Genomic DNA, 27,465 nt, shown 5'->3' on the forward strand with positions numbered 1-27,465 from the left:
TTAGTGGCTGTATGGAATCGTTTGGGAGTGGGGAAAACCACATTTTGTTGGTGATGATAATTTGCTTCCCAGTAGTAAAATAGAAAAGCCCACAATACTTTAGTACTTTGTCCTGTAGTACTTGCCTTAAACACACCTGGTTAAAACAAAACAGTCCAGAAGGCAGGAAAAAGAGATTCATTTGAAATATGCATGTTTTGACCCAGCAATTCCAGGCATCATCAAGGATCTATTTTTATTTGTTTATTTGAGGTATGGTCTTACCACGTAGTCAGGCTAGCCTGGAATTGGCTATGTATACTAGACTGGCTTTGAACTTATGATAGTCCTCCTGCCTCTGCCTCCTGAATCCTGGAATCTAGGCATATACCACCATGTCCAGCTAAGGGTTTTTTGTGGTTTTTTTTGTGTTTTTTTTTTGTTTTTTTTGTTTGTTTGTTTGTGTGTGTATGTGTGTGTGTGTGTAGATGTATATTAGCATTAAGTATTGAAAATTGGAAACATTCCATTTTTACTGATGAGAAATGCTATATTTTTATTACCACACATGGTAGAATCATTTATGGAATTGTTTCATAAATGGGACAGTGGTTCGAATTTTAAGGATTGAAAAGCAAGTGTATAAGCTGGGCCTGGTAGTTTATAATCCCAGCTACTTGGGAGGCTGAGGCAGAAGGATTACTGTTGTGTTCAAGGTTAACTGGGGCTGCAGAATTCAACACCAGCTTCAGCAACTCAATGAAGCTCTCAAAATAAAAACTGAAAAAAGAGCTGAGGTATAGCTCAGTGGTAGAGCACTTGCCTAGCATGCACAAGGCTCCGGGTTCAGTCCTCAGCAATACACACGCGCACACACACACACACACACACACACACACACACACACACACACACTACACAGTTTATAAAGTCATGTATGGTAAAAAGAAAAAAAAGTCATGTATGGTAACCACATTATATATTTATAAACTAGAATCTAAGGAGAGTTGCAGCAAAGGGGTTGAGCTGTAGGAGTCATGCCCACCATTTTCATATCTGTTTTGTAGGAAGTTCCTGTTAATGATGGCATTGAGCTGTTGCAGATGGTCCTGAACTTTGAGATGAAGGATCCCCTCATCCTGTCCTGTGTCCTCACTAATGTCTCAGCTCTCTTTCCTTTCGTTACTTACAAACCTGAGTTCCTGCCCCAGGTCTTCTCTAAGGTATAAATGCCCATCTCTGTTGCAGATTTTATTTTAATACATTTCTAAGCTAATTCTTGGAACTGTGATGTAAACTACTCAGGAGGTGGTCATATGTATTCATCTCTCAATTGTTACTTGGTACTTATGGTGGATCAGGCACTGTGCCTGATACCTTACCCTTTAGGAGCACGGTGGGAAGAAAGTCACACGAACAGGCATTTTGCCTGCCTATACAGTATTGTAATTAATAGACTTGAACATCAGGAAACAGAAAAACCTAAGGGAGAGTATCAGAGTGCTATTGTATTGGAGTGGGGATTTCTGAGAGGCAGGAACACTGGATTGTTTTCAGGTTTTCAGTTTAGTGATTCCATGGGTGGTAAGAGCCAGCCCTGAGTAAGAATGGAGTGAATGAGTGAGTAAGATGGAGGACAACAGGAGCAAGAATGAGCTATTTTAGAATCCCAGCTCTGAAGTCTATAGAACATCTAAATGAAGCCAGTCTCAGTAAATTGGCTCTTGGAGTTTGAAACTGATGAGATAAAATTTAAGGCATTAATCATAAAAGTCTCAAAACAGTCCAGGTGTAGTGGCACACGCCTTTAATCCCAGCATTGGGGAGGCCAGCCTGGTTACATAACAAGTTCCAGACCAGCTGAGACTACAGGGAGACCCTGGCTCAAAAAAAAAAAGACAAGGAAAAAAGTTTCAAAACTAAAAGTTTAGTCATAGGAAGCAAGATCTGTATATAGACCTTGGAGATGTGTAGCTCTAGCAGGGAAGCTGGTATCACAGTAAGTGGAGGAAGAGCACAGAGGGTAAGAAACTCCCACCAACCCCTAAAAAGAAAAGAAGACTCAGCATGGGAAATGAAAAAAATACTGTCAGAGCCAGTAACATTTCAGTGAAATGGAACTTACTGCAGCAGTTTACCGAGTTTACTAAGAGTTGGAGGTCTCACGGGGTTTTGTTTGGTTGGTTGGTTTTTGCTTTGTTTAATTTTATGTGTATGAGCATTTTGCCTGCATGTATATAACACATATATGAAATGCCTGTGGATGCCAGAAGAGGTCATCACCTTTCCTGGAATGGGAGTTACAGATTGTTGTTAGCTGCTATGTGGGTACTAGGAACCAAACCCTGGTCCTCTGCAAGAGCAGCCAGTGCTCTTAACTGCTGAGCCATTTCTCCAGAGCCCCCCCCCCGTGGATTTCTTTTAAAAATACTTAATTTTTATGTGTATGAGTGTATTGCCTGCATGTATGTAAGTGCACCTGTGTCGTGCAATGCCCTCAGAGGTCAGAAGAAGGCATCGGATCCCCTGGAACTGGAGTTACAGATGGTTCTTAGCTGCCATGTGGGTGCTGGGAATCGAACCCAGGTCCTCTGCAAGAGCAGTCAGTGCTCTTAATCTGGATCCTTTGCAAGAGCAGCCAGTGCTCTATCATCTCTCTAGGCCCCCCCCCCCCCCCCCCCCCCCCCCCGTGGAGGCTCAGGAAGCACCCCACTGCTTCAGGGGAAGGTACAAATGGGCCCAGGAAGATTAGATCTCTTGTTGATTAAAAGTAGGAAAGAGAGGTTTCCTCAGCTGAGTTGTGTAGATGTTGGCATAGACTAACTGCTCTGGGAATCCATGACCTTTGTAAATGCTCTGATGGCAAAACTCAGACTCTCGAACCTCTTGGAGAAAAAGCTGAGACATTGGGTTTGTGAAGTTTTGTGACACCAAAAGGACGCTCCCTGCCACTGCTACCAGAGAACACCATGGGGTTTTTGAAGAAGCTCAAATTAACTACCATCTAATAGCACAGGAATGACCTTTTTTTTTTTTCCCCTCCTCCCCTCAGCTGTTTTCATCTGTTACTTTTGAAACTGTTGAAGAAAGTAAGGTAAGGCTACTTTTATTTTGTTGGGTTTTTTTGTTTGTTTTTTTGACACAGGATTTTACTATGTGTCCTGCTTTAGCCTTAAAATGGTAGGATAACAGGTATGTGCTGTAGTGCCCAGCTGAGACATTAATTAAACTAGCAGATTCTCTCTTAAACATTAAAGTATGAGTACCTCAAGGTTTGTCTTGACTGTTATATATGTAGAAGGTGTTAGGTAGATCGTCTTTTGTTCTCTAAACAGTCTAGGGAAAATCTGAGCGCAGTTTCATAGTAACCTTAATTGTCCCTCCATTAAACCCTTAAAACTATAAAAATGTGCCTTGAATCTGCATCTGAGACAGTCACACAATGTTAGGCTACATCAGTGAATTATATCACACTTGGCTCTGATTTTGCTGAATGTCTCTTTCCAGGCCCCCAGAACCCGGGCAGTGAGGAATGTGAGGAGGCATGCTTGTTCCTCCATCATCAAGATGTGTCGGGACTACCCTGAGCTCGTCCTGGTAAGGGCTAGACCCTGGGTGCATTGTCACTTGAGTCTTAGGTGAATCCCACTCTTGTTTTAATTCACATAAAGGAGAAACTAGGAACAGTAGCTTGGTGTAGACAAACATGTTTGAGTTGGTGTATTCTTCCATTTACCTAATAATATAGCTTAAAATTTAGCTATATTCGTCCTCAAAATGAATAGTTCTCTTATGTAAATGAGTAAGTTTACCCCTATAAATGACCACCCCTTTCCTCTGTGGTGTTCTGTTTTCTTTTGTTTCATTTTTGAGACAGGGTTTCACTACATAGCCCTGACTGACCTGGAACTCATAGAGATCTGTCTGCCTCTACTGGAATTAAAAGCATGTAACACCACGTCTAGTTCTGTGATGTTCTTAATTCCTGTTGTAAATGATTGCCTGTTTTTATTTTGTTCATTTATTATTTTTATTTTATGTGTATGAATGTATTGCCTGCATGTTTGTGAGTGCATCCATGTCCTGCAGTGCCACAGAGGTCAGAAGAGGGTGTCAGATTCCCCTTGGAACTGGAGTTAAGGACAGTTTGTAGCCGCCATGTGGGTACTGAGAATCGAACCCGGGTCCTCTGCAAGAGCAGTCAGTGCTCTTAACCGCTAAGCCATCTCTCCAGCCCCAATTTCCTGGTTTTAAGAGAAGCCATATGCAAATTCCACTCCATTTTGTGGCGGTTCTTTAAAAGTTAACATTACTCCAGATTTAAAAAACAATTAGAGGCCTGGAGAGATGGCTCAGTGGTTAAGAGCACTGACTGCTCTTGCAGAGGACCCAGGTTCCATTCCCAGCATACATATGGCAGCTAACAACCATCCTTAACTCCATCCAGTTCCAAGGTATCCAGTGCCTTCTTTCTTCTGACCTCCACAGGCATTGCACACATGTGGTGTACTTAACATACATGCAGGCAAAACATTCATAGAAATTTCTTTTCTGAATATGTAGAAGTTGTCTCCCTATATAACAAACTGATCTACAGTAACATTGATGTAGAAAAGAGTCAGACAAAGCTGTCTTCTGCCTGATTGCCTTGCTATTTAGACAAAAGAAGAACATTGTAACAAAATGACTATGTGACAGCCTTACAGGCCTGACCTCCTGAGACTGTTGATTTTCTTGCTTCCTTGAATGGCCTACTTTTCTGAAAATCAGGCCTTTTTTTCTTTGTGATATGCAGCCCAATTTTGACATGCTCTATAGCCATGTGAAACAACTCCTCTCCAATGAACTACTCCTGACCCAAATGGAGAAATGTGCCCTAATGGAAGCCTTGGTTCTCATTAGCAACCAGTTTAAGAATTATGAGCGACAGAAGTTGTTCCTAGAGGAGCTGATGGCACCAGTAGTCAGCATCTGGCTGTCTGAAGAAATGTGCAGGTACAAGAGATCTTGAGGGACCCCCTGACTCTGACTGCACTTAAGTTCCTGGTCTGTTTCTAGAGCTAGACCAGGGTGCTGAAGGAGGGTGAAAGGATTCTAGGGTGGCACTATCAGAAGTATTTGAAGTTCTTTGGAATCTCATCCCTGAAATCCAGCCTTGCTCTATGGCAGTATAGTAGGATAGGCAGTGGGTAAAGATAGCTAGCAGTCACGAGGGCATGGGAGGCTGCTCTGATGTCTGCAGTGCAGTACCAGCCAATGCCTTTGGAGAAATGAGCAGCCAGTAAGGACCAAGTGAGCTGCAGACACTGGTGCCCCTGTTGACCTCACAGTGGGTGTTTGCTTCTTCACAGTCTTTTTAATTTGTGAAGTGTTGCTGATAATATTTGGGAATGGGAAAGTGGTTTAAGCCTTCAAATGACAGCTTATAGTTAATATGCTTAAACTTTTCTCACTATTAAAACTGCTGTTTGAGGTCCAATAATCAGCCTTTTAACTTTTTTTTGAAATTTGTTTCTTATCTTATGTAACCCAGACTGACGACCTCCTGCTCACTGTTAGCCAAGGAGAACCTTGATCTAATCCTCCGTTCCTCCACCTCCCAAGTGCTGGGATTACAGGCATGTGGTAACCATGCCCGGTTTATCAGCTTGTTAGCTCTTGTGGAAGAAATTTTCCTTCCTTACAGTCATTATGTAGAAGCTGAAGAGATGGTTGAGTGGTTAAGAACACTTAATGTTCTTCCAGAGGAGCAGAGTTCAGTTCCAGCACCATGTTGGGCTGCTCACAACCACGTGTAACTTCAGCTTCAAGGGATCTTTTTGGCCTCTCAGAGCACCTGTACTTAAGTGCACATACCCACATATATACACATAGTTTAAAACAAGTAAATCTTTTAAAAAGCAGATCATGATGTAACTTCTCTTTGGCCTTCTCCCTCAGAGTGCTGTCAGATGTTGACGCCTTCATTTCCTATGTGGGTGCAGATCTGAAAAGCTGCGACCCAGCTGTGGAGGATCCGTGTGGCTTGAACCGTGCCCGAGTAAGACTCTTGGGAATGGGCAGCTGCTCTGGCCACGAGCAAGAGTTAGGGTGTTGCCATTTGTCAAGTTTCTCGTGGCTTTGTTTTGTCTGTACTGGTGAGAAACCAGGGGGAGGTGGGGGGGTGTCTCTCCTGCCCTAAGCTTCTCCTTTCTTTTCTTCTTCAGTCTTGAATTCTTGAGTTAGTCCCCACAACAGAGCAGATGGTCTTTTCTATGAAGTCATTATTTTGGCTTTAAGGATCCCTAAATAGCTCGGAAGACTGAAGGTGTAATGAGGAAGTAGGTCAGAACTTGGTCGCAGGGTGAGTCCTCCCTGCCATTGCTTTCTGGCATGTCAAGTCCTAAGTCACGGCCAAACTTGCAAGCCTGAGGCTTTCCAGTGCTTCACTACTCAAATACGCCATTGTGGCGAAAGTCACACGATTAACCTGGCATGTATGAGGCTGGTTTTGAGAAGACCATGAGTGGGGATTAGGGTGCGAGTTACCAAAGTTCAGGCTGGAAGACTAAAGGTAAAATGATGGCAGTTTAAACACTTAGTGTTGGAACTTCTTCAAGCCATCTTCTAATCAGTGTACTGTGGGAGGGTCACTAAACCCTGGAAAGACGCCCTAATGAAAGGGAAGTTTCCAGAGCCTAACACTGATCCTGAAAATGAAAGTGAGAAGACCCCTCTTGGACCTGACCTTAAAGAAAAAGACAGGGCTCTCTCAGGATGGGAGAAACAGGGTTCTTTCCTTCCCCTTGGCCTCTATCACTTTTGCTGTAGTCTTGAGTATATCGAACCATGCTCTTCCTTTTCTTTCTTTTTTATGTTTACGTTTTGCTCTTATTTCTCTATAGATGAGCTTTTGTGTGTATAGCATTCTGGGCGTGATGAAACGGACTTGCTGGCCTTCTGATCTAGAAGAGGCCAAAGCTGGAGGATTTGTGGTGGGCTATACTCCCAGTGGAAATCCGATCTTCCGTAACCCCTGCACAGAGCAGATTCTGAAACTTCTAGACAATTTGCTTGCCCTTGTAAGGTAAGGCAGAATAGTTCTTATTTTATTTTTAAATTTAAGAATCTTAAAAGTTTAATCTGTTTATGTCTTATCATGGTGGTATTGACGAATTAGGTCTTGATTCTGTTAGGAGGGGGACTCTGTGTGTTGTATTCTCTCTGTATAGGTGGATGAGAGTAATCCCAAAATAGTTTTTTTCATTTTGACTTTCTCCATCTTCTTTTTTTCAGCCTTTTTGAGACAGGGTTTTCCTTGTAGCCCCAGCTGGCCTGGAACTCAGATATGTAGACCAGGCTGGCCTGGAACCCACAGAGATCCACCTGCTTCCCAAGTGCGCCACCACACCTGGCCTTTATTATTTTTATTTTATGTATAAGTGTATTGCTTGTATGTGTATAAGTGCACCTGTGTCATGTAATGCCTGAGGAGGTCAGAAGGCATCAGATTCTCCTGGAACTGGAGTTACAGGCGGTTGTTTGGCACCATGTGAATGCTGAGAACTGAATCTGGGTCCCTTCCTTCAAGAATAACCAGTGCTCTTAACTTCTGACCCATCTGTCCAGCCCCATTTTTTTTAATACAGCTTTGGTTTTGTTTTTCATTTTGATGATGATGCTGGGGATTAAACTCAACCTTGTGCATGCAAGCCAAATACTCTATCACTGACAGAGCCCTTCTACTTCTTTATAGTTCATCCCTACTTTAAAGTTTAGTTAGTATTAATTTTTACCATTAAGGAGTGACTCATTGGGAGCAGGACAATTGCTTTCTGTAGTGGAGTTTCTCCAAATAGTACCCATATGAGCTCCTGTGAATTTTTCACTAACGACTGAACTAAAATGAGCCAAACATCTACTGGCTGACCATGCCAGAGGAGAGGGGACACCTCTTTCATCTTAGTTTGCTAGGCTTTACCTATGATCAGTAGCATCCTCAGTCACCTGAGCACATATTTGAAAGGCAGAACCAGGGCCCCACTCCAGGTTCCACATTTTGACAAGATCTTTGGGAATTTCATATACACATTAAATTGTCAGAATCACTGTTCAAGGCAGTTGGCCTGTATGGGCTGGTTGGTTGTGTGAAGTATGATTTATGATTCAGGGATGCTCTCTAAAGAGAGAAGGATGGGGCTTTGTTGTTGTTTCATTTTTTTGTCTTTTTTGAGACAGGGTCTCCCTGTAGCCTAGCTGTCCTGGAACTCACTATGTAGCTGGCCTTGAACCCACAGAGCTCTGCCTGCCTGTGCCTCCCAAGTGCTGGGATTAAAGGTGTGTGCTACCATACCTGGCGAAGGATGGGGTTTTATGTTTTTAATTTTGAGCTTTATAGAAATGAAATTTTTTTAAAATACGAGCTTTTTGGTATCTAGCTTCTTTTGCTCAATATTATGTGTGTGAGAGCTGCCCATGTCATTGCAGTAAAGGTCTGTTGATTTTTTTTTTTGGTCTTTTTGAGACAGGGTCTCCCTGTAGCCCCAGCTGTCCTGGAACTCACTATGTAGACCAGGCTGGCCTTGAACTCACAGAGATCACCTGCCTCTGCCTCCTGAGTGCTGGGATTAAAGGTGTGCGCTACCACGCCTGGCAGGTCTGTTGATTCTTATTGCCTAAATGTTATTCCATTTTTGGATGTGCTATCTCTTATCCCTAAAGAGGCCATTGGACAGTGTTTTAATAATATAGAGTTGCTGTTACATTCTTGCAAATGTCTTAGTAAGATACATACATAATTTCTTAATACATAGAGGAATGGAATTACTGAATTATAAGGTATGTATATTTTCAGTTTTCATAGTTAGAGCTGGCTCTCAAAAGTGGTTGTACCAGCCAGGTATGGTGCTGCATGCCTTTAATCCCAGCATTCAGGAGGCAGAAGTGGGCCGATCCCAGCTGGGGCTACAGGGAGACCCTGTCTCAAACAAAAAGAAAAGATCATACTGATTTATGCTCCCAGCAATTGTATATGGGATTGATGAGGTTTTGGTTCATTTTTTTGTTGCATTTGTTTTTGGAACAGTATACCAAAAGCCCTTTTTGGAGGGGAATGGGGGTTACTGACCAGTTCAGGTCCATGTGGAGGCCAGATGCTGAAGTCAGGATACTTTTCCTTTATCACTTCTCTTTTTAATTTTTTGAGATAAGATTTCCTTATGTAGCTCTGGCTGGCCTTGAACTTGCTTTGTAGACTAGGCTGGTATTGAACTCACAGATATCTATCTGCCTTCTAAGTGCTGGTATTGTTTTTTGAGACAGAATCTTTTTTTTTTTTTTTTTTTTTTTTTTTTTTTTTTTTTTTTAGTTTCCCTGTAGCTCCAGTTGCCTGGAACTCACAGAGGATCAGCCTGCCTCTGCCAAGTGCTAGGATTAAAGGCATACGCCACCACACCCGGCTAAGACAGGATCTCTTATTCTAACTGAAGCTTGAAATTTCGGCTAGACTGGCTGCCTAGCCTTTGGGACCTGCCTGGCACTGAGGTTCTAGGCATGTGCTGCTGTGCCTGGCTTTTATATGGTCATGGGTTCTGAGGACTAATGTCTTGTCTTCATGCTTTCATAACAAGTACTTTACCCATTGAGCCACCTCCCCAGCCCCTTTTCTTAATTATATCTTGGGATGGCTGGCAGCTCTTTTTTAAAATACAGGGTCTCATATAACTTAAGCCTGATCTTCCTTATTCCACCTCAAAATTTCTGGGATTACATGCATGTCCCATCGTAACTGGCTATTTTTTTTTTAATATTTTTATTAATTTTTTTACGTGCATGTATGTAAGTGCACCGTGTCTCACAATGCCTGCAGAGAACAAGAGGCTGTCGGATCCTCTGGAACTGGAGTTACAGTTGTTAGCTGACATGTGGGTGCTGGGAATCAATCAAACCCAGGTCTTCTACAAGAACGGTCAGTGTTCTTAACCGCTGAGCCATCTCTCCAGTCCCTGAATTTTTTTTTGGGGGGGGGAGGCTTTTTTGAGACAGGGTCTCCCCATAGCTCCAGCTGTCCTGGAACTCACTAGGTGTAGACCAGGCTGGCTCAGAACACCAGAACACACAGATATCTGCCTGCCTCTGCCTCTCAAGTGCTGGGATTAAAGGTGTACGCTACCATGCCTGGCTTTTTTTTTTTTTTTATTTGATAAGCACATTTAATTAAAGAATAGATGGGGTTGGGCTGGAAAGATGGCTCAGTGGTTAAGAGCACTGACTGCTCTTAGAGAGGACCCAGGTTCAAGTCCAAGCACACAGGATGGCTAACAACCATCCATAACTCAGATGCCTTCTTCTGACCTCCTCCAAGGGCATTGTGTGACACGGGTGCACTTACATACATGCAGGCAGTACACTCATACACATAAAATAATAAATAATTTTTTAAAATAAAGAAGGAAAACAGCAATCAGGCATAGTGGCACAGGCCTATAATTACATCACTTGGAGGCTAAGGCAGGAGTATCTTTGGCATAAGTGCCTATCTCAAAAAATAAAACAGGTGGCTGGAGAGATGGCTCAGTGTTTAAGAGCATTTATTGCTTTTCCATACATAGGACCTGGGTTTGGTTCCCAGTACCCATATGGCAGCTAACACCCATCTTTAACTCTAGTTCCAGGAGCTCCAGTGCCCTCTTCTGGCCTTCATGGACATTGTATCCATGTGGTATACTTAACATACATGCAGGCAAGACATTTATAAACCCAAAGTTAAAATAAATTAAAAAAAAAAAAAAAAAGCTGGGCATGGTGGCACATGCTCTCAATCGCAGTACTTGGGAGGCAAAGGGAAGCCTCAGCATTTGAGGCTAGTCTGGTCTTCATAATTCATTTCAGGCCACCAAGGGCTTATATAATGAGACCCTGTCTTTAAAAAATAAAAAGTAAATAGATTGGGTGGCACACACCTTTAATCCCGAACACTGGGGAGGCAGAGGCAAGTGGATCTCTCTGAGATTGAGGCCAGGGTGGAGCTACAGGGAGACCCTGTCTCAAAAAAAAAAACAAACGGGCTGTAGAGATTGCTCAGTGGTTAAGAACACTGACTGTTCTTGCAGAAGACCTGGGTTCGAATCCCAGCACCCACATGGCAGCTAACAGCTGTCCATAACTCCGGTTCCAGGGGATCCGACAGCCTCTTCTGTCCTCTGCAGACATTGTACAACATGGGTGCACTTACCTACATTCAGACAATACACTCATACACATAAAATTAAAAATTAAACAACAAAAATAAATAAAACTAGAATAGCTCATTTGCTCACTGTCAAGTTTAAGGTAATTTCTTCAACTAATTGTATCAGATAACTTTATATTATTGACATCTTGCCAAACAACTGAGAGAAAATTACTCCAGAAAGCAAAAATAGCAAATTGCAAAATTTTGGGGTGGCGGGCAGGGGGTAGGATGATGACAATAGGGACCTTGCTATGTAGTCCACCTGGGCTCAAACTCAATTCTCCTGCTTCAGTGTAGCATTACTTTTCTGGGAAGACATGAACAACTGATAAGGTACTAATGACAGACCCAAAAATGATTCCACCCAAGTCTGGCTTGGTGAGCCACTGAGTTTATTAGAATTATTTATGGGAGCATGGATGACCCAGAGACAGCTACATCACCAACACCCCCCACCCCCACTGCCACCTAGCATACATCCCTTGAGTCCCTGCACAGTTTACAGGTAGCTTCACCACTACAGTCTCCTCTCTGTAGGAACTGTTTATGGTTTATAGTAACCTTGCAGAGAGCCCAGTGAGTCTGTTGTTGTTGTTTTGCTTGATGGTGTTTTTTGAAACTGGGAGAGAGCTATGGCCATTAGTATTTGCCTAGCATATATGAAGCCAAAGGCTCAGTTCCCAGTACTACAAAAAAGTGAAGGAGGGGAACTGGCTATTGATGATGCAGTGCACCCATTGGTGTGGGCATGAGGAAATGAGTCCTGTCCACAGTCCTTGTTCTTAGTAATACATAAGTCATTCAAATGGGAATGTGTGGGGATTTTTTTCCTCTAAGCTTAAAAGAATTTTTAAGTGATACTGCTCTGATACTGTCCTTCAGCCTCGGGATTCGGCTCCTGTGTTACTGCACTGTAGAGGTTGATACTGTATAGTTAGTTAGTTAGTTAGTTAGTTAGTTAGTTAGTTAGTTAGTTAGTAGCTAGACAGCCTTATCCAGGGAGTGCTCAATGTTTATTTCCTTGACCTTGCTGGTTGTAATGTTGATGGGCATCTATGTGAAAGACTGCATTCATATAACATCCTTGTTTTTCCTTCAGAACCCACAATACTTTATACACACCAGAAATGCTAGCTAAAATGACAGAGCCTTTCACCAAGGCCCTGGATATGCTTGAATCCGAAAAAACTGCTATATTAGGTAAGAACGGTAACCTCCCCACTAAGTTCACCTTAACCCCCTTATCTGGCACTGCTGTGACCACCTAGCAGGAAATGCCTGTGTGTAGTCCTAGAGGCTCTACAAGAACACATTCATCACCGACGGCACTTGTAGTGTTGATATGCTTTTCTGCCATATGTGGGGTACAATCAAAATTTTTAAAGGAATTGATTCTAAGACACATTTCTTAATTTTTACCATAATTAGAATATTGCTTACTCATTTCTGCCATTGATAAACACAGTAACAACATGTAGTCCTAATTCTGGTATTTGCTGTGGAAGGAAAGTGGCAGGAATTTGTGAGATTTGATTTGGAAATCTAGTCTAGTTTGCCTGGAAAGTTGACTCCCAGTGAAATCTTGAAGGGTCAGTAAGCACTAAATTGAACACAGGAGAAACTGTTGGTTGGGGATGTAGCTCAGTGGTAGAATGCTTGACTGCCCCTAGGTTCAATTCCCAGTTGGGGATGGAGGGGGAGAAAGATCTAACACCTTTAGGATAGTGCTGGTACATCCATCTAGTAGAAGGTGTGGCCCACTGCTTTGTAAGTATAGTAACGCACATACACCCACACAAGAGACCATGTGTGCCTACTTTCAGATGTTGCTGTTTGAGACTGGTATCAGCAGTGTAGCATGTTCCTGTATGTCTTCTCTCTGTAGGATTACCTCAGCCTCTCTTGGAACTTAACGACCATCCTGTCTATAAGACAATCTTGGAGAGAATGCAGCGTTTCTTCAGCACGCTCTATGAAAACTGGTAAGGAGGAGGGCGACTCTGCTTCTTCAGGTTTTCTTGATCAATAATCACTTTGTAGGAGTGGCCAGTGCATAGACTTTTGATCTAAAATTCCAGTGGAGAGGTACGGTGAAGCAAAGTTAGAGGGAGGTTGGAGCTAATGTTAAATCCAGGCAAGCAGCTTGCTTTCCTGTAGTGCTTCTTTTTGATTGTCACATGCCCCTCTCAGTCCTGGCCATGACTTGGAGTTTATGCCCAATTTTTCTCATGTTTGTAGTATATAAAATGATGAGGCCGAAAAGATAGTGATGGGGCTGCACCAGCTCTGACTCCTCAGTGTTTGCAGTCTGCTTCCCCAGGACAGTGGGGGTCACTGGCCAGGTTTTTGTCTTTGGGTCCTGCGTAGGGGATGTAGTGGTACTCAGCTCCATCCATACCATTCCCAGGGCTACACCTTGATTAACCAAGTGTTTTAAGAATCTTTAGGGAAGTCAGGACTAGTAATATTGGATATCAGATATGTCATCAATAATGCTTTTGCCTTACAGTTTCCATATCCTAGGGAAGGCAGGCCCTTCCATGCAGCAAGACTTCTACACGGTGGAGGACCTTGCTACCCAGCTCCTTGGTTCAGCCTTCGTCAACTTGAACAATATTCCTGACTTCCGACTCAGATCTGTGCTTCATATCCTTTCAAAAGTCCCCCAGTAACCAAAGGGTCTAGGATTTTGTAACTGCATCACGATCTCTTTAAAGACCAAAAGATTAAAATAAATAGCAGAGAAAACAGTTCCAGGGGTCTTAGCTTCCTTCTTGCCATTAGGAGTTTTTCTCTGGAGATGATTTGTTGCCTTCCTACTTCTTAGAAAAGTAAAAAACAAAGTTTTGTTTTTATTTTTTGTTTTGTTTTTAATCTTTTTTGAGACAGGGTCTCCTTGTAGCCCCAGCTGGCCTGGAACTTGCTATGTAGACCAGGCTGGCCCCGAACTCACAGAAATCCATCTGCCTCTGCCTTCCAAGTGCTGGGACTAAAGGCATGCACCACCATGCCAGGCTCCCTTTCCTATAATTTGCCTAGTATTTCCTTTTTGGTGGTTTTGGTTTTGTTTTGTCGGGAACCTCTTCCTCCCCCTACCCCTTTATATTTTTTATTTTTGTTTTTTGTGCTGGTGGTGGTTTTGAGCCAGGGCCTCACTACATAGCCCTGGCTATCCTGGAACTTAGTGTATAGACTAGCCTGGCCTCAAATTCAGAGACCTGATTGCCTCTTCTTCCCAAGTGCTGGGATTAAAGGCACCAATCACCGTGCCTGGCAGTTTTAATGTGTGTGTTTTTTGTCTGCATGCTTGTATGTTCATGCCATACCCACAGAGACCAGAAAGGTCCTCAGATCCCCTGGAACTGGAGGTACGGGTGATTGTGAGAGGCCATGTAGATGCTGGGAATCAAACCCAGGTCCTCTGCAAGAGCAGCCAGTGCTCTTTCCAACCCATCAGGGACTCTATATATAGCCCAGGCTAGCCCTAAACATGCCACTCTCCTGCCTCTGCTTAGTAAGTGTTGGGATCCCAGGCATGTGCCACCAGCTGGCTTTTGTGTGTTGTTTTTGTTTTAAATAACACTAGATTGTCTAGACTGACGTGAAACTCATGGACTCAAGTGTTCTTCCTGCTCAGTCTCCTGGGTAGCTGGATCTAGAGATGACTGCTACTGTACCTAGCTACATTCTTTCCTTAAAGGAATACTATAATTCCATTGTCCTTCAGACTCTTTCACATTTGGGTGTCTTTTTAACTTTTCTGCTTTTGGGCAACCCAGTGCCCATAATGTGGAGACTGGTAGAAAAAGACAATTGAGCAAAAAATACAAAGGTATTGATTGTCAGTGAAGCTTAGGATTTTACAACAAGAATGTGGAAATTTTCCCGTTAACACTGGATGTTCTTGGCATCTTCAAAGCCCAGTGGGGGTGGACTGCCCAGTAGAATAGCCAGTTAACTAGAAAGTGAAAGGTCTTTCCAGTGCTAAAAACCTTAACCCACCATTGCACGTGTCTTTGTGAAACCTCTTGTGCTCTTCTGTCCCCCAGAGCACTATGAAGCCCTGGTCTCCCCTATCCTTGGACCTCTTTTCACCTACCTCCACATGGTAAGAGTCGGGTTAGGGAAAGGGGACAAAGAGGGTTGTTGGGGTTTTTTTTTAATATTTATTATTTCTATTTTATGTGTATGAGTGTGTTGCCTGCATGTATGTGAGTGCACCTGTGTCGTGCAGTGCCATGGAGGTCAGAAAAGGGCTTCAGATTCCCCTGGAACTGGAGTTAAGGACAGTTCGTAACTGCCATTTGGGTGCTGGGAATTGAACCCGAGTCCTCTGCAAGAGCAGTCAGTGCTCTTAACTGCTGAGCCATCTCTCCAGCACCCAAAGAGTACTCTTAAACACATGGTCTGGGCTGGGGAGATGCCTCAATCTGTATAGTGCCTGTGACATAAGCATGAAGACATAAGTGCAGATCCCAGAACTCACATAAAAGCCAGGTTGGTGGCCTACATTGGTAAAACCCCAGCTCTGGGAAGGCAGAGAGAACCTGGAAAACAGAACTCTGCCACTCATTGTCCACATAGCCACCCAGATTGATAAGCTCCAGGTTCCCAGAGACTCTGTCTCAAAAAATAGTGATGGAGGACAACACCCAACATTGACCTCTGGCCTCTATATACATGTGCATGCACTCAAACATATAAATACAAGACACGCCAGGCATGGTGGCGCACGCCTTAATCCCAGCACTTGGGAGGCAGAGGCAGGTGGATCTCTGTGAGTTCGAGGCCAACCTGGTCTACATAGTGAGTACCAGGACAGCTGGGGCTACAGGGAGACCCTGTCTCAAAAAGACCAAAAAAAAAATTAACATCCAAGAATGGATGTTAACCTTGTCCCTGTTTTAACAAAGCTAGGAAGTTATTCCGAACATTAACTCAAATTCCTGTTGTAGAACACTTCATCATATTTGGGCCTTGGTATAATTCAGTTCACAATTCAGAAAACATCCTTAGGTTGATTTAAGGACTAGTTACTTTCGGGGCTGGAGAGATGGCTGGCGGTTAAGAGCACTGACTGCTCTTGCAGAGGACCTGGGTTTGATTCCCAGCACCCACGTGGCGGCTATGACCCATCATTAACTCCAGTTCCAGAGGAATCAGAAGCCGTCTTCTGACCTCTGCAGCATCGCACGATACAGGTGCACTCATATATATGAAGGCAGTATACTCATACACATAAAAATAAAAATTTTTTTTTAATTTTTTTTTTTAAAAGGACCAGCTAGTTTCTATCCAAGTAATCATTTCTGCTTAAAGTAGACCTTAATAGCCAGGTGTAGTGGCTAGCACTGTAAACCAGCCCTGGGGAGGCTGAGACAGGAGGAACACTTACAAGTTTGAGGCCAGCACAGTAAGTTCCAGACTAGGCTAGTCTCCAGAGTAAAACTTTGTCACAAAAAAAGACAATACTGAAGAGATGGCTGCTCTAGCAGAAGACCCAAGTTCTGTTCTGAGCACCCACATGGGTAACAGCTGGGTAACCCTTGTTTCATGGGATTTGACACCCACTTCTGGCTTCTGCAGGGATTGAATGTATATGGTGCACTTAGCATACCTGCTGAAAAATAGAAATGAATTTAAGACAGTAAACAGTAGTAGCCCTTAGGTGTGTGCTCAGTCTTCTCCCTGTCCTAGCACTCCTTCCTCTATTTCTCCAGAGGCTTTCCCAGAAGTGGCAAGTCATCACCCAGAGGAGCCAGCTGTGGTAAGGAATGCCCATTCCTTGGCGGATGCACTGGCCCCCAGGCTTGGGTGGGGTAAAAAAGGGGGCAGGAATTCCACTACTCTAGCCCAGATCATAGGTGGTTTGTTGGGCAGGCTGTGACCAGTGGCCTGTTGCAGAGATGAAGCTTCCTGTAGGCACTACTCCCTTGTCTACACTTTTAGCCCTGAACTCTCTCAATTGAAGTCACAAGTAATCATGTCCCTCAGTGGATTGCCATCCATTCCCAACATGTTTGTAGAGCATAGACCTAGAGAAAGCCAGGAGAGGAATGGGCCTAGAGTGGCTGGAGAGGGTCAGCGTTTTCCTTACCCTTTGTTCCCTCTTTGTTCTCCCATGGAACTTGGTCTCTGGTTTTTGGCAGTGGAGAAGATGAGATTGTAGAGGACAATCCAGAGTCTCAAGAGATGCTGGAGGAACAACTGGTGAGGATGTTAACCCGAGAAGTCATGGACCTAATCAGTAAGTGGCATGTGGGAACCAGGGCTGGTAGAAGAGTTTTCCAGGAAAAGCTGCTCACTTCAGAAATTCAGGTTGACAACTAATTTCCCAGATAGAAGCCAACTAACTTTTACATCGTCCTAAGGACATTTTCTGAATTTTGAAATGAATTGTATCAAGGCCTAAACATAAAGAAGTGGCCTAAAATAGGAATTTGAATTAATATTGGGAATAACATCCTAGTTTGGTCAAAGTAAGGAAAAAGTTTAATTCTTGGACATGGACATGATTTTTCTTTTTAGAAATGTTAAAGAATTCAGTACTTGGTCGTATACTCCCGATCCAGTGTAGCCAGTCACCTTCCCTGGTCCTGTACTCTTCGAGGATTCTGTGTTTTGCCCCTAGCTAACTGAATCTGAAGATGGACTGGAACACAGCTGATCAGGGCCAGCACAAGCACAGTGTTGCTCTCTGTATTGGTGAATTTGATTTTTGTTTCTTGGACAGTAGCCACCACTTTTCATCTGTCCCAAAACTTTAGACTCAGTTGGCTAGAGGTGACTTATATGGTGGGTAGATAATAATCATCTCTTCATCCAGTAACTTTCTTATTTTAGCGGCTTGCTGTGTATCAAAGAAGACTGCTGACCACAATACCACTCCAGCTGCAGATGGAGATGGTAAGTGAACCTGTTGCCTGGCCTTTGGAGAATGAGAGAGGATATATCTAGCTATTCTTTGTTGCTTTTTTTTTTTTGAGATATGGCCTCCCTGGTCCCCCAGCCAGGCGGAACTCACTATTCAGACCAGGCTGGATCCACCTGCCAATCCAATGCTGGGGTTAAAAGGCGGGTACCACCAAGCCTGGCCCCTAGCTGTTGTTTATGCTGGCCTTTGTATTCGATTTCCTTCAGTATAACCCTACCTCAACCTTGACATTTGCTGTTTCCATTATCCAAAGTGGTTTTCTTTTTAGATAGACATGACCCTAATCTCTTGCTTATTCCATTTCTGCTCAAATGTTACCTCCTCCAAGAGATCTTCATGCCAAACACTGCAGTCCCAGGCATTCTACAGTCTTCTCTGCTTTATTGTTTTTCTTGTTCCTTTCCACTATCTGCATTATGGTTTTGGCGTTTGTTTTTGTGAGACAAGGCCATACTATGTAGCCCTGGTTTGCCTAGAACTCAGAGATCCACCTCCCTCTGCCCCCAAGTGCTGAGATTGAAGGTGTGTACCACCACATTCAGCTACATTATATTTTTATTTAATCTTTAAAGGCTTGTCTTCCTCACTAGATATATAGGCTATCATCAGGGAAGTGACTGTCCTATTTCTCTTATACCCCAGTAACTGATTCCGTGCCTGTCACCATGGGCACTCACATATGAAATATCCTCAGTATCTGCAGCCTGAGTTGCTGCCTGGCAGCTCACATTCATCATGCACAGCTACATGTGTCTAGATGTGTTAGGCTAAGGTGCCCATGTCTTTTCATGGGGTGGAGGGTTTTCTAGTTCTCCTCCACACCAACCAGCCAGGACACTTCATTTTGGATGTTCCTCTTTGTTGTGATAAAGCTTAACATTCTGCATTGCTTACAGATGAAGAGATGATGGCCACAGAGGTAACCCCTTCATCTGTAGCAGAACTCACAGACCTAGGCAAATGTCTGATGAAGCATGAGGTGGGTATCGGGTCAGGTGGTACCTATTCTTGTCCAACTTCCACTTTCCTCACTCTGGGGAGATGCTCTCAAGAAAATACTGAGGCACATTGCTACGAATTCCTGTTTGGGCTCCCTGGGCCTGAGCTTTATGTTATGTATTAGTTCTTTTTTATTGGCTGCTACACAGAAACAGCAAGTAATCTTACTAGCTGCTTTTCTAAATATTTCATTTATTATTATTTTATGTGTATGCGTTTATTGCGTACACCCCTGTTGTGCAATGCCCATGGAGGACAGAAGAGGCCGTTGGATCCCCTGGAACTGGAATTATGGACAGTTGTTAGCTGCCATGTGGGTGCTGGGATTCAAACCCGGGTCTTCTGCAAGAACAGCCAGTGTTCTTAACTGCTGAGCCATCTCTCCAGCCCTACTAGCTGCTTTTATTATTTTCTTGCTTACTGATTAAAGCTCCAGTTCTTGATGTGAATACAAGCAGAAAACAACTCCTCTATTGTTCCTTTTCTTCCTTTCCTGTTCAGGATGTTTGCACTGCACTGTTAATTACAGCCTTTAATTCTCTGACCTGGAAGGATACCCTGTCTTGCCAGAGGACAACCACACAGCTCTGCTGGCCTCTCCTCAAACAAGTATGCATTCACCCTATATTAAGGATGGGTTTGTCTGTCTTTGTAATAGTGGGGAGGGAACCTAAGAATATAAGCATGCTAGGCAAGCACTTTACCATTGAGCAACATCCTCAAGTCACTTTTTTCCTTTTTATTTTGAGACAGGGTCTTGCTGAGTTGCTCAGGCAGGCCTTGAAGCCATGCCAGCCTTCTTGCTTCAGCCTCTTTATAAAGTAGTTGGGATTACAGACCTAGATCACATTAGTTACTATTTATTGCTGTGAGCAAAATTATGTGATAAGACAACATAAGGAAGAGGTGGTTTTGTTTTGTTGGGTTTTTTTCTCATAGTTTCAGAGGGATTTCAGTCCATCAAGGCAGGGACGTCATGGCTGAGTGCATGGTGGCAGGAGCATATGGTGATAGCTGTTCCCAGCACAGCAGACAGGAAGCAGAGAGCACAGGCCAGAACCAGGGTGTAACTGTTAAACAGCCCACCTCTAGTGACACTTCTGCCAGTCAGGCCCCAACCTTCAAAGTAGTAGCATCACAAGCTTCAAAATGAGTACTCAAAACATAAGCCTGATAGGGGTATTTCAGATTGAAATCATTACACACCCCATGTCCCTGACTCTCATAGTAGTTTAGTTTAGGTCAGGCCAATTGACTGAATATTGGAAGAACTGGGGTGCTCGGCTTTCCAGGGCCCCTGTGGCTCCTGAACACAGCTGTCTCCCCAGGTGATGACTGGGACCCTGCTCGCAGATGCTGTCACATGGCTTTTCACCAGTGTGCTGAAAGGTTTACAAATGCACGGGCAGCACGATGGGTGCATGGCTTCCCTGGTTCACCTGGCCTTCCAGATATATGAGGCACTGGTAAGTAGAGATTGCATGGGGACAAGATGGCTGGCAGCCTCTGTTCAACCTGTCCCCAGGATCTTGAGCCTTGGCCTAAAAGCATCTACCACGCTGCCTATGCTGTCCCTGAGAGGTGGGTATGGCAGGAAATGGGGAAATGGCAGGACCAAACCTGTATCAAGTGAGTTTCTCCCACTTCCCAGCGCCCCAGGTACCTGGAGATAAGAGCTGTGATGGAGCAAATCCCTGAAATACAGAAAGACTCTCTGGACCAGTTTGATTGCAAGCTCTTAAACCCCCCCTTGCAGAGAGCTCCTGATAAGCGACGGAAGGACCACTTCAAACGACTCATTGCTGGCTGCATTGGGGTAAGTCATGCCTCTGATAGTGCTCCCAGCCCCATAAACTGAGTTATAGGTAAACCAGAAACCAACTAGTCATTGACTTATGTAATGACGAGATGGTCTCTTTCTTACTACCTGGGCCCAGCATCAGTTCTTTCTTGCTTGTTTTCCACAGAAACCCTTGGGAGAGCAGTTCCGAAAAGAAGTTCACATTAAGAATCTTCCCTCACTTTTCAAAAAAGCAAAGCCAATGCTGGAGACAGAAGTGCTGGACAGTGAAGGGGGTGGACTGGCCACCATCTTTGAACCCTGAATCAAGCTGTTGGGCACCCTTCTTCAGCCTTTGTTGTCATCTCTTCTCCCCCTCCATAGCTAATCTCTAGGCCCTTCTTGCACTGCCACCTCACTTTCCACCATGGTCAGCCTGGAGACAGATCCAGGTCAAGCTGGAGAAGAGTGGGCCCTATATAGGGCCCTCAGGTAATTCTACTAAAGTATTGAGAAAAGGGAGTTAGGGCTCACACCATTCCACAGAGATGCCCCAAGTAGCTCGCATTCTACTTGGAGGTCCGGCTTTTCCAAGAAAAGCCAGAGCAGAACAGCCCTTCCCCAAGCCATCCTGTCCCCACACAGCTCCATGTGCAGATGAGAACTAGGGGTGCTGTGCCCAATACCACAAGTGGCCAACCACAAGGGCTCAGCCCTCAACTTGTGCCAGTTTTTCCTGGACCACAAGAGTCCCATTGAACCCCTTGCTGCTGGGCTGACAGGAACCCTCTCCACTCCCAGAGGCATGTCTGGCCTAGGTGCTACATGCTGAACTCAACTTGGCCAGTTCTCTCATCTTTGTCTTGAGTAAGAATTTGGTCACCCAATGGGATCCACAGTACAGGCCATTTCTGGAGTCTGGGCACAGTATCCAGTGTAATACCTCCAGGAATGAGGGCTAGGTAGTTTAGAGCCAACCAACATTGTGTCCCTTAGAACGCACATCTTGCCCTTCCATGAGTGACTCTTGGGTTTCTCCAGCCCATCAGGGTCTACTCAGGCATAATAGCCTCAGTGCCCTACTCTGTCACATGATACCAAGTGTCATACAAGAATAATCCAGATCAACTAGGCTCACATGTGACAAACTACAAAGCCACTGACCCTTCTAGGATTAGCTGAGCAGGTGCCTTTAAAAGTCTCATGGTCTTTTAGGTCCCTGATGACTTTTTCTCAAAAGTCATTTCTAAAACAAAAAAGAAATTAAGATTTCCTATCACAGCCTATACTGTGTCTCCCATCCTTGGTCCTGGAAGAGACAGAAAACAGAGGGAGATGGGTGCAGGATCTAGCTGAGGTTATGAAAGGCAGGTTTGATCTATCTAGAAACCAGTGTGTGTCCATGTGCTCTGACAGGCTCTCTCTCCGTCCAGCCCTGAGCAAGGTGGCAGTGGGGCAGAATAGCACACCACAGGTGCACACAGAAAGGTTGGGAGGAGTCCAAGCCTGGGAAATGGACTTGGGAGTTGCTGCCTGCTGCACAAGACTGCCCCCTCTTCCTGTGTGGTGCTTGGGATTCTATAGATTATGAAGGTGATCTCAGTATTTCCCTCCGAACCTGTTAAGCTGCCTACTCCCTGTCTGGTTGGGGCTGTGGAGGACATAGTTATATTTATTATGTTGTAATATTTTTAACATCCTATGACTTCATGCTAGAAATTTTCTATTGTTTATAGAACCTTTTGTAGAAATGCTAATTCTAAAGTACAACTTGCATGTCAGTAAAATCTGTTTCGTACAGAAAGGGCCCTATCTTCCTTTTTCCAACCAATGACATACTTGAAGGTTACTTCAGAGGGACCAAATAGGAATGTTTATGGGCTTGCTGTCAGAAGAGATTTCTATCCCTGGCCACCTAAACTAAGTAGCCTATATTATTCAAAGTGTTTCCCTATAGGGCACTTGGCCCTAATAGTCTGTCCAAAAGGAATTGCTATTCTCTGGAGCTGTCTGTAGCAAACTGGCTCAGACTGTCAGAACAAGCCTCCATCAGGAGCATCCCTGGAAGCCTATGGTAATGACACACTGACTACACCTCAGTGTGGCCTTTGATGGAAGGCTTTTAGGACAAAGTCTCAACCCACAATGATGTCTTCCATTTTTTGTTATGGATGTAGTTGGTTTTGTTTTTTTTTTCTGAGACAGGGTCTCCCTGTGATCCCAGGGGGCCTGGAACTTACTGTGTGATCTCTCAGAGATCCACCTGCCTCTGCCTCTTGAGTGTGGGGGTTAAAGATGTGTGCCATCAGGCCCAGCTTGACATCTTCCATTCTTAGACCTGCTCTTAGAATGAGGCGCCATGTTTTTAGACCAAAATATAAGTAACAGCCTGAAAACATTTTTTCTGAAACATGAATTTATTTACATCAAGGGCCTTACAAAGGCATTAAGTTTTACTCTGTGGCACATTTAATAAAATGTATTGACTGAAAATAAAGCTGGAATTGGACCTGTAGTCACACTGGCCACAGTAGTGCCGTGAGGGCAGGTCATAACCCAGGAACAGCCAAGCTGCATACTCAGTCCATCTGAACTGCATCCAGTTCGTCTAAGAAGCGCCGGCACTTCCCCATCAGCACTTTGATAGCTTCACTCACCAGCACATCTGGTGGCAATACTCCAGTTGACTCCACAGAAACTAGAGACCAAAAAGCCCAGGCAGGACTTACCCTCACAATACAGGCCAGCTCTAAATCCTCTCCCTGGGTTCTGAAGGGAAACTAAAGCAAAGAGTCACCACTGCTACTCACAGATATAATGATCCCGAACACGGGCGAGCTGCACTGCCTTCTTCAGCTTCTCGTGCCGGAAGATCTCCCTGCTGAAGGTATCTAGCCGTGGATTTGCCACTCTGGCCACCTTTTTACCTAAGGAAACAACCATGTCACACATTGCCTATGCGGAGTCTAAGAACTTCCATTTTCTACCATTTTCAAAGAAATACTTAAAACAGCACTCCAAATATCATACCTTGTACTTCCTGAACCTCAATAACACCAGGTGAGAAGCACTGGCTCAGTTCCTCAGCAGCCTCGCCTTCCACAGGCTCAAGCAAGGTGATGTCTGGCAGGAGCCTATAGCTGGCTGTTGCCACCGGCGAAAACTTGGCATGATCTTTGCCTGTGAGAAACCCTTTGTCATTCTCCTAAGCCACTGGCAACAAGAATATTGGCTTTCTGCCTGTTGAGCATCTCAGGTGAGTTCCTTAGTCACATTGTGCGCTACTGCAGTAGACTGCCCCCGCCCCCAGGCAGGCCCGCTGGATTCTCACCAATGCCCTTGACGCAGTGCATGATCAGGTCAATCTCCTGGCCAGGCCGAAGCTGAGCAATGAGGATATCATCATGCACCGGGCGAATAGTGCCCTCCGGGAAGACATCAGCCTGGTTTCCCAAGGGGACCCATGCCATGTGCCTGGTATATACTAGAGGGAAACATGTCAGAAAATCCCAGACCCTAAAGCCAGCATCTTAGCCCATGGGTCCTCTTTGTCACCATTACTCACCTTTGTGGTTTATGTAGAGTTCATTGGGGTCAGAGGAATCTTTATCAGCATGGGGGTTCCGGGTACACCTGACTTGCAAACGAAACTGTAGTGTATCTATCTCTGTTCCTTCTTCATCATCTGCACAAGTAGAGAAACAGCTCTTAAAAGAATAAACGGGGGCTGGCTCAGGGTAGAAGTACTTGCTGCACAAGCCTGGAGACCCATGTTCAAGGAGCAGCAACTCTACAAAGCTGTTCTGACTACACATGCATATGCAGGTACAATTTTCCAAAGCAAGCACCTGAGTGCAGGCACCATGCTGAGAGCTTCTACAATGACACAGCTCAAGGCAGGTGTGAGTGTTCTCCCAGACAAAATCAAGATGAGCAACTGACAAGGTTATGCAGTAGAAAACCGAGGATCTGAGCCCAGGCATTCTAATTGCAGAGTACATTTCAGAACACAGTTCTTCCACTTAACTCAGAATTTTATTCTCTGCCTCTCACCTTGGTTCCGATATTCAAAAAGACGAGGATCAGCAAGAATGGGAATGAGCCCCAGGCGGTGAGCAAGAATCTCGTCCTGGACGATGGATGTGTTGCTGTACACTAGAACCTTTTCCACAGCCATCGTTGGCACCTGCCCAAGGAAACAATCATCTACCTGCAAAACTGACTCTCCACCTTTCTCCCAATGTGGGAAAAATAAGAGGGACAACTCATTTTGTCTTTCAAATTTTTGAGTTTCAGACTGGCCTCCCGAGTGTATTACAGGTATGAGCCACCACACCTGATGGGGACAGAAAGCTTTTGGAGACAATTCTGTAAGTGATGGTATTAGTTTCCCTTACTATACCTCAGCTAGCAAAATTCTTCGAAAAGCATTGGCAATGGCTGCATCAATTCCCACCATGTCGAACTCCAAAGAGTTTTCATCCATATGTACCACATCCACACGGAAATTCTAGAGGGACAGAAAAAAACGAAGCCTGCTTTGTATAATCCATGCCTCTACAATTGCTCATACCCTGACTACTGCCTTCATTGTATTTATACCATCTCTCATCTAAACACCTCCCTCTACCCAGTGACTCCTATTAGGTGTTTTGTAATCTGATCTTTGAGGGGTTTTTAAAAGATCTATTTAATGTATATGTGTGCCAGAGTGTATGTAAGTACTGCATGTGTATATAGGCCAGAAGAGAGTGTCAGATCCCTTGGGACTGCAGTTAGAGGTAGTTCAAGCCACTGATACGGATGCTGGGAGCCGAAAGGCCATTTCTCTAGCCCCCTTTCTTGAGTTTCTTAAGCCTCCCTCCTGTTTTATCTTGAAATGATGAACCCTAGACAATATGGTTTCCAGACAAACAACCAGCAAAAGGTAATCTACTTAAAGAACAGAAATTTCACTGGACATGCACTTTTAATCCCAGCCCACCCAAGGCAAAGGCAGGTGGATCTGAGTTTGAGTCCAGCCTGGTTTTAAAAAAAAAAACAAATTTCCATACTACTTAAGCCGATACTTGCAAATGTAAGTATCCCTCTTTCAAATTTGATCCCCTTCATCTTAATCTTGTTCTCTTTGATGATACCTTTTAAATTCTCTTTTTCACGCACCCCATATATGTTACTTTGCTCCAGGTGACCTGAACCAGACTCCTGATTTAAAAGCAACTAATTCCCACAACTCTGTCTCCCTTTTTTTGAGACAGGGTCTCCCAGCAGCCCCTAGATAGCCTGGACTCCCAGGCTGGCCTTGAATTCAGAGATTCTATCTCTGCCTTCAGAGTGCTGGGTTTAAAGGCATGCACTACCACGCCTGGCCTGTCTCACTTCAAACATCTACTGACTGGTACACATCTCATGTACCATGAATTGGGAGTGCACCATCATTCCGTTTTTCTATCAAATGACACAACCATCCATCAAAACAGTTCCCAAGCCAGAAGGTTCTTTTTCACATACCCAACCCTTACCAAAGCAATCACATTTATCAGTCACCTCATCCTGTTTGTGCTATTGCTGCTACCACAGACTTAACTCATGCCCACAATTTCAGGTCCCATATGCAGTACAACTGAGCTGATCCACTGGGGTGAGGTGACTGATATAAATGTAATTGCCTCCCCCCACCCAGCTATCAATTTTACGAAATCTGATCCGGCCAACTTAAGAACCCTGTTAAACTCTGCTCAACTTAAGACTTCTGTTCAAAAGCTGTCACCTGCAGAGCCTAAGATACACTCCAACCTCTGTACCGCTCAGGCCGCCAACATCGGGCGGTTAAAGAGCTACTAGGACATACTCAGACCGGACAAAAGCTTTTGTCATGAAACTCCAGTTAGTCCCTCCTCACCCTTCACTGTTCAACTTTTATTCAAGGCTCAACTACAACGTCACCTTCACTGACCACTAACTACGTCCCTTCACGGGCTGGATTAAGCGATGCCTCTACCCCATCCCTGCGGTCCTCATCACTATCCACTGCTTTCACATTCTACTGGAATCATTTGTTTACATGCTCTATTACCCCAAAGAGAATTTCTTATTCAGGGGGCAGGAACGAGGCTCCTAGCACATGGGTTTCATGAACGCAGTAACACCCCCAACCCCTAAGCAGCCTGAGGCAGACTGCTCCAGCCCCCACACGCACCTTCTCGAAGCGGTCCTGGTCCCAGGCATCATCATAACCCGAATAGTTACCGGGAAAGTCAGTGGTGTGGACCTAGAGCAAACAGGAAATCTGTCCACGAAGGGGCCAAGAGGCCAAGCCGGTCCCCAGTCCATCCTCACCTCCTCCCTGCCTCGCTCCAGTTCCTCCGAGCTCGAGCCACACAGCTTACGTTGCGAACCCCGAACTCCCCCAAAACCACGCGACTCCGCATTTCCTCCACCGCCTGGGCCGCAGCCATCTTCCAGGAGTCCGCGGGACGAAAGCCGCCGGCCTGCGCATGCGTACTAGAGCCTTCTTCCGCCTCCGCGACTACGCTCCGCCCCTGCCGTCTAATGTCGCGA

At 44.6% G+C, this 27,465-nt stretch overlaps 2 protein-coding genes across 2 annotated transcripts in view; one reads left to right on the forward strand and one right to left on the reverse strand.

Moving 5' to 3' along the window:
* Positions 1 to 21,504, forward strand: part of Xpo5 (exportin 5) — a 47,214-nt gene extending 25,710 nt beyond the window's left edge. Inside the window, exons 15-32 of the mRNA XM_008829065.2 lie at positions 1,047 to 1,202; positions 3,032 to 3,073; positions 3,487 to 3,576; positions 4,775 to 4,974; positions 5,920 to 6,019; positions 6,864 to 7,045; positions 12,291 to 12,391; positions 13,077 to 13,173; positions 13,701 to 13,837; positions 15,202 to 15,299; positions 16,912 to 16,958; positions 17,341 to 17,438; positions 18,035 to 18,097; positions 19,022 to 19,104; positions 19,626 to 19,733; positions 20,453 to 20,590; positions 20,776 to 20,940; positions 21,092 to 21,504. Of these exons, the coding sequence (XP_008827287.2) occupies positions 1,047 to 1,202; positions 3,032 to 3,073; positions 3,487 to 3,576; positions 4,775 to 4,974; positions 5,920 to 6,019; positions 6,864 to 7,045; positions 12,291 to 12,391; positions 13,077 to 13,173; positions 13,701 to 13,837; positions 15,202 to 15,299; positions 16,912 to 16,958; positions 17,341 to 17,438; positions 18,035 to 18,097; positions 19,022 to 19,104; positions 19,626 to 19,733; positions 20,453 to 20,590; positions 20,776 to 20,940; positions 21,092 to 21,229 (2,043 nt within the window). The 3' untranslated portion in view covers positions 21,230 to 21,504. The remainder of the gene's footprint in view (positions 1 to 1,046; positions 1,203 to 3,031; positions 3,074 to 3,486; positions 3,577 to 4,774; positions 4,975 to 5,919; positions 6,020 to 6,863; positions 7,046 to 12,290; positions 12,392 to 13,076; positions 13,174 to 13,700; positions 13,838 to 15,201; positions 15,300 to 16,911; positions 16,959 to 17,340; positions 17,439 to 18,034; positions 18,098 to 19,021; positions 19,105 to 19,625; positions 19,734 to 20,452; positions 20,591 to 20,775; positions 20,941 to 21,091) is intronic.
* A 146-nt stretch (positions 21,505 to 21,650) lies between these two features.
* Polr1c (RNA polymerase I and III subunit C) lies at positions 21,651 to 27,440 on the reverse strand. The gene is made up of 9 exons (XM_008829069.3): positions 27,294 to 27,440; positions 27,104 to 27,175; positions 25,307 to 25,414; positions 24,958 to 25,090; positions 24,470 to 24,589; positions 24,236 to 24,388; positions 23,935 to 24,084; positions 23,715 to 23,831; positions 21,651 to 23,602 (listed from the first exon to the last, which is right to left on the reverse strand). Exons 1-9 carry the CDS (start codon positions 27,360 to 27,362, stop codon positions 23,484 to 23,486), a joined length of 1,041 nt encoding a protein of 346 aa, XP_008827291.1. The 5' UTR covers positions 27,363 to 27,440; the 3' UTR covers positions 21,651 to 23,483.
* Positions 27,441 to 27,465: the final 25 nt, after the last annotated feature.

The sequence above is a fragment of the Nannospalax galili genome, unplaced genomic scaffold (genome assembly GCF_000622305.1).
Source record: "Nannospalax galili isolate Female #2095 unplaced genomic scaffold, S.galili_v1.0 scaffold653, whole genome shotgun sequence".
Taxonomy (NCBI): Eukaryota; Metazoa; Chordata; class Mammalia; order Rodentia; family Spalacidae; genus Nannospalax; species Nannospalax galili.

Coding starts and splice junctions, on each gene's coding strand:
- Polr1c (XM_008829069.3), bottom strand. CDS start 27,362: ATGGCTGCGGCCCAGGCGGTGGAGGAAATGCGGAGTCGCGTGGTTTTG. Junction 27,176..27,293: donor GGGAGTTCGGGGTTCGCAAC/GTAAGCTGTGTG, acceptor TGTTTGCTCTAG/GTCCACACCACTGACTTTCC. Junction 24,085..24,235: donor GCACTGCGTCAAGGGCATTG/GTGAGAATCCAG, acceptor GGTTTCTCACAG/GCAAAGATCATGCCAAGTTT.